At 39.1% G+C, this 5,772-nt stretch overlaps 1 protein-coding gene across 1 annotated transcript; it reads left to right on the top strand.

Annotated features, from left to right (window-relative positions):
• Nucleotides 1–302: 302 nt before the first annotated feature.
• LOC113748969 (serine carboxypeptidase-like 7) lies at nucleotides 303–5,499 on the top strand. The gene is made up of 14 exons (XM_027292580.1): nucleotides 303–697; nucleotides 788–933; nucleotides 1,471–1,547; nucleotides 1,759–1,881; nucleotides 2,403–2,505; nucleotides 2,903–2,940; nucleotides 3,488–3,586; nucleotides 3,691–3,777; nucleotides 3,949–4,113; nucleotides 4,233–4,304; nucleotides 4,390–4,508; nucleotides 4,622–4,735; nucleotides 4,823–4,868; nucleotides 4,960–5,499. Exons 1-14 carry the CDS (start codon nucleotides 510–512, stop codon nucleotides 5,041–5,043), a joined length of 1,461 nt encoding a protein of 486 aa, XP_027148381.1. The 5' UTR covers nucleotides 303–509; the 3' UTR covers nucleotides 5,044–5,499.
• Nucleotides 5,500–5,772: the final 273 nt, after the last annotated feature.

Here is a 5,772-nt window from a genome sequence, read left to right as displayed (position 1 = left end):
CTCGGGGCTCCCCTGCGAGATCACTCTCTTGTTCACTTTGCAGGTTTGTGACACGCTCTTCTCATCAGCACGTCGAGCTCGTCAGGTCAGCTCGGTCCGGACAAGTTCAGTGCTTCTTCAATGGCTAAAAACGACGTTTAAACTCAATTGCATGCTGTCAAAGTACAATGTCAATTGTCAAGCAACCTAAGCAGTGAGGTCACGTTAGGGACTGGGACACGTTTTTCTCAAGGTCCGCCGACGAGAAGCGTCCAAGCTAATTTACCTGTCTTATTCACTGGGAAAAAAAAAAAAAGAAGAAGAGAAGAGCACCTCGTACTTCCTCCTACCTAGGTAATTGAATAGGCACGTTTGGACTCTGAAGGAGCCACAGTTTTTAATCTATTTATTATGGAAAGAAGATGTGAGAAGAAACAGCCAGAGTGAGCGTCAGTGCCGGGCATCAGCAGAATTGTAAGCATATCCATTGTTGGAGTTGGAAAACTACAGTTACTCCGCCAAGTAAAGAGATGACAGAACATGTTAGGCCAAGCTGCTCAACTGGGAAGCTGCGCATTCTCATTCGATCCTCTCTCTTCAGCTACCTGATTTTGCCGCTAGTTCTTGTGCAATTATGTTCAAACCTTGCTTCGGCTGGTTCCCCTGTTAAGTTTCTCCCAGGATTCGAAGGACCTCTGCCATTTGAACTCGAAACCGGGTGGGTAACTCAATATTTTTGTAACAGTAAGTTAATTTCTGGTGCATTAACTTGGGAAAGATTGAAGTAGTTTTGAGATTGTACAACCAGGTATATAGGAGTTGATGAATCAGAGGATGTGCAGCTTTTCTACTACTTTGTCAAGTCAGAGTCCAGTCCTGAAACAGACCCTCTTGTGCTCTGGTTGACTGGAGGCAATTGCTGCACCTCATTCTCTGGGCTTGCTTATGAGATAGGTAGATTTAGTGCACGCCGATAATAAGTATGGAGTGTGAATTAAGAGCATGGATTATACGTAATCCCTTTTCCTGATTTCTTCATAATTCCACCATACCCTTTCATCTTTGACTTTTGCACAAGCTTGAAATCTTGAAAGATCCCTTTTTGCCAGTTTCAGAAACTTAGCTTCATAAATTATGTACTCTGCGATTCTATATTAGGCCCCTGTATTTTTTTCTTCTTCCTTTTGGTTGTTTCACCAGACATATATCTAGTTGGGGAGGCCCGTATATTTGTATACATGTTTTAATTAATGAATACAAGCAAGACTCAGTAAAACATCCTTTTCACAGGATTCAGGATTGTTTTCAATCGTACGTCCAGGAAAAGAGCAAAAGAAACCATTTTTCTGACAATAGATTTTGGCTTCATCAATATCCACCCTTTTTCCCATCAGTGTTTCAAACCCAATCCTCTCTGTATGAATGATGTATTTAGTGGAGCGGAAACACGCCAAAACCCAACCAATTCCTCATTGACCTGTGATTTTGCAGGGCCAATAAAATTCGAGCAAGTGCTGTACCATGGGACTTTGCCCAAGTTGCTGTTAAATCCCTATTCTTGGACTAAGGTAAACTCATCATCGAGTGTCTTTCTTCCTTTTTGGTCAAAAGATATCAATGATATACTGGTAGGGTAGACTCTTAAGTCAAAACAGAAAGTTCATCGTACAGTAGATTACTGATCTATCACTAGTTCACTACTGATAGTGTTTGATAATGTTCAATTTTCTGGTGTTTAGTTGAATGCTAGACTGACCATAATGTGTCATTACTTTTCAGGTGGCAAGCATAATATTTGTCGATTTGCCAGTGGCAAGTGGTTTTTCTTATGCAAGGACTGCAAAAGCTTCTCAGTCCACAGTTTTACAAGCCTGTAACCAAGCCTACGAATTTCTTAGAAAGGTACACGCCTACCATTATATGATCATTAGCCATCATTTTGATGGAGCATGGAGACCATGTGCAATTGATCAAAAGCTAGAAAGTTGCCACTTTTATCTTGATGCCACTGAACCAGAGATTTGATCCCTGCCTACGTAGACCTGGACAAGACTCCAGTACCTTTGGACCAAACTGCCAGTTATAGATGTCACCTCTAATTACTACTCAGGAAAATGCCATATTTGTAGGCAAATCTTTTACTTTAAGTGAAAGTGTATATCAATTTTCTCTGTTTATATGTTGTTATGTACTGCATAAGTATCCATAAAAGAAGTTCACAACCGCGTCCATTATTTTGGTGATTGAGAATTCGTTACGTCTTTACCGATTTAGATCATAAAATAAAGCTTGCTGCTGACCTAAGCTTTAATGATCCATGTATTGAAGCATGTAGACTTCTCAATGACATTAACATGAAAAGAGTGATGATAAATGATATTCATCTTTTGCAAAGCGCCTCTCAACTGTTGATTGCTTTACAGTGGCTGGTTGATCATCCAGAGTTCATTTCCAGTCCAGTCTATATTGGTGGAGACTCGTACTCAGGGATTACTGTACCAATTGTCACTCAAATTATATCAGATGGTAGGCCCTTAATTTGGTTCTTTATGTAGGCACCTCCTATTGATTAGGCTCTAGTACATTCCGATGATAACAGTTATTTACTAGCCTTTGTAAAAGACTTGAAGGTATTGCAAATGCTTTTGAAATTTTAGATATCCCAAGCGTGTTTAGTAGACATACTGCCTGCTTACACTTGAAGTCAATGTTTACAATTTAATGACCGAGCTTTGAGAGAAATAGAAATAGAAAGTGCCTCCAGAATCTGCATACAGTTTATTTATCTTTGCAGCATTATTCTTTCGAGTTGGACCCTAATGACTCGAAGTTGCACTGTTCAATGTCCTTGCACTTGCTTATGTTGAAGAATTCTCTCAAAGGATTCAATGGCTCTAAAACTAATGTTCTGGTGCCTCTGCAGGAAATGAGGTCGGTATTGAGCCACATATCAATCTTAAGGTTTGTATTTTTCATAATCTTCTCTCTTTCATCTAGGGATAGCAAGATAACTAGATACCTGGACAAATTTTCTTCATACTGAGGTTGACCATTGTTTAAGAAATGCGCTTCATTTACTAATCTGGTGTATCAACACCATGGTTCAAAGACTCACCCGAGACTAAGATGACTCGGCCGAGTCGTCACCGGAATGGGGCTTTTCGTTCTGATACTGGGACGAGATGAATCCAACATAATGGATCGCCAAAAATTCGGCCGAGACGTCTCCGAGACGGATAGAAGCTGCCGAATCGCTCCGAGTCAACTTGAAATTTTATTATTTTTGCTAATTTTTTATTATTTTTGTTTATCATATTTTTTTACAATTTTTAGAATACTAAATGTTTCAAAAATTTGCGTCTCGCCAAGACCGCGACCGATATGCCAATACTGAAGTGGAACGGTCCGGGTCACACGACCGTGACTTTCAACCATGATTCAACACTATATTCGTATTTTCTTATTTATGCTTCACTGCTAACTTGTCACAACCCTCAAATGGCTTCAGGGATACATACTAGGAAATCCTTCCACCACTCCAGGTGATGGAAACTATGCAATCCAATTTGCTCATGGGATGGGGCTAATTTCTGATGAGCTCTATGAGGTTGTTTATTCTTTGAATACCTGAGGTCTTTTAGAACTTTCTTGCGTACTCAGTACTAAATAATTTCCATAGTTCTCTAATGGGCCAAGATAATTGTTTCACAGTCCTTGAAGCTTTCCTGTAAAGGAGAATATCGAAACATAGATCCCAGCAATGCCCCCTGCTTGCGAAATATGCAGGCATACAATCAGGCAAGCAACCACTTTTCTGCAAGTTCTGTGCTTTCTCTATTTTGAGAAATGAGTCACTATCCAAGTACATATACTCAACTTCCCAAACCCCTCCCCCTCTCCAAGAAAAGGGGGATAACTAAAAAACTTGTCTTCAATTTCAAAATTAATGTAATCAATACGTTTGTGCAGTTACTTAGTAACATTAACGAGGGACATATTCTGGAGCCTGACTGTCCTTATGCTTCCCCAAAGCCAAACAATTTATTCACTGGCAGGAGATCAACTATTCAAGTGTTCTGTAAGAAGACTCGAGAGCTGAAAATTCAGGAACTTTCTGCACGATTTACGTGTCGTGTAAGATAGCAATATCTACATGAACTCCTGCATAAACACATTGTGATTATTTGCAGCAACTCTTGTGGTTAATATGAGTTCTCGTAACAATCATGGATTTGTTTCTATGCTTGTTTTAGATGGATGGATATAGACTTGTTTATCATTGGGCTAATGACGAGAGTGTTCAAAAGGCCCTCCATGTCCGGAAGGTATGTCAACAGAAAACAAGCAGCTAAATATGCATGTTATGTTTACTTGTCTCTGTGCATGTAATTTTGTGAAATCACATGGCAGGGGAGTATTGGAGAATGGATAAGATGCAACTGTCGCTACCCGTATATAAGGAATATAGGAAATAGTTTGCCATACCATGCAAACCTCAGCATTAGAGGCTACAGATCTCTGATATACAGGTTTGATGCCTATGCTTCACAAGTTCAAATATTAGCACTTAGTGCAACCATTGAGTAAACTTTCAATTCTGTCAATTGTTATTCTCTGATGAAAGTAAAATTTTGTGGTTCAGTGGTGACCATGATATGCTTGTGCCACATTTTGCAACTCAAGCATGGATAAAATCTCTTAATTATTCCATAATAGATGATTGGCGCCAATGGATTCTACAGGGCCAAGTTGCCGGGTTCGTTCACAAAATGAATCTTTTACTAATTTGAGATAAAACTACAATAGAAACAACTCATATGGATTTATTTTTCTTGAAGTGCAGTTATACGAGGACCTACGCAAATAAGATGACGTTTGCAACAGTAAAGGCAAGAAATTCTCATTTTCTTTTGCTTCAATGCACAATTTAACTGCAAAAACTGAGAAAAACCTGAACCAACCATACTGAATTTTCACCAGGGAGGAGGCCATATTCCTCCTGAGTACAAGCCTGCTGAATGTCAAGCAATGTTTGAAAGGTGGATATCTCATCAGTCTCTATAAGCAAAAGGTCCAGTCCTAAGTATGGCTGCAACTTGCATCCCAAACTTCGCTGTCTAAGTTATGTTTATTTTCAAGGGGCTGCTTTCTTATCAAAATAGACTGAAAAAAGAACACAAATAAAATGTAGTCGAAGCTGGAGTCACCAAGAGGTGAGGTAGCGCGAGGTTGGAGTTCTAAACTAAGCAAGCCCTGCAATTCCTTTATAGATTAATTAACAAGACGTGGATATGAAGCACGTCTTATCTATGCAAAGAATTTCCAGATTGTGCTGATGATATTCGTTGATTAACGCTCTGCTTTATTCAGCCAAATATTGCTTGTAATCGGTTACGGCTTGAAAGTTGGAACTGGGGATCATGCAATTCATATGATCAACTGCCAAGAGGCTTGTTGAGCATTTATAATTTGCGAAAGAAGGTTGGTATAGAGCTGCTGCTTTGTCCTTTATCATTATCATTATCATTATCATTATCATTACTACTAGAGAGAAGGCCCATGCAAAGCATTGGAGTTTATACCTGTGGTGTTGTTAAATAATTTGGTAATGTTGGACAATTTGTTTTTACCTTAAGTAAGACATATTATTATGGTAGCCAAAAAATGTCATGCCATGTGTGGATAAAACATTGCATACTATTATAATAGATAATCAGTTGAGAGAATTATAGAAGTTTACGCAACCATAGTTAAGGGATAATAGACATGGTTGTAGTTTAGATTGAGAGTTGA

This window comes from Coffea eugenioides, chromosome 10 (genome assembly GCF_003713205.1).
Source record: "Coffea eugenioides isolate CCC68of chromosome 10, Ceug_1.0, whole genome shotgun sequence".
Taxonomy (NCBI): Eukaryota; Viridiplantae; Streptophyta; class Magnoliopsida; order Gentianales; family Rubiaceae; genus Coffea; species Coffea eugenioides.
This window is presented reverse-complemented; position numbering and strand designations above follow the sequence as displayed.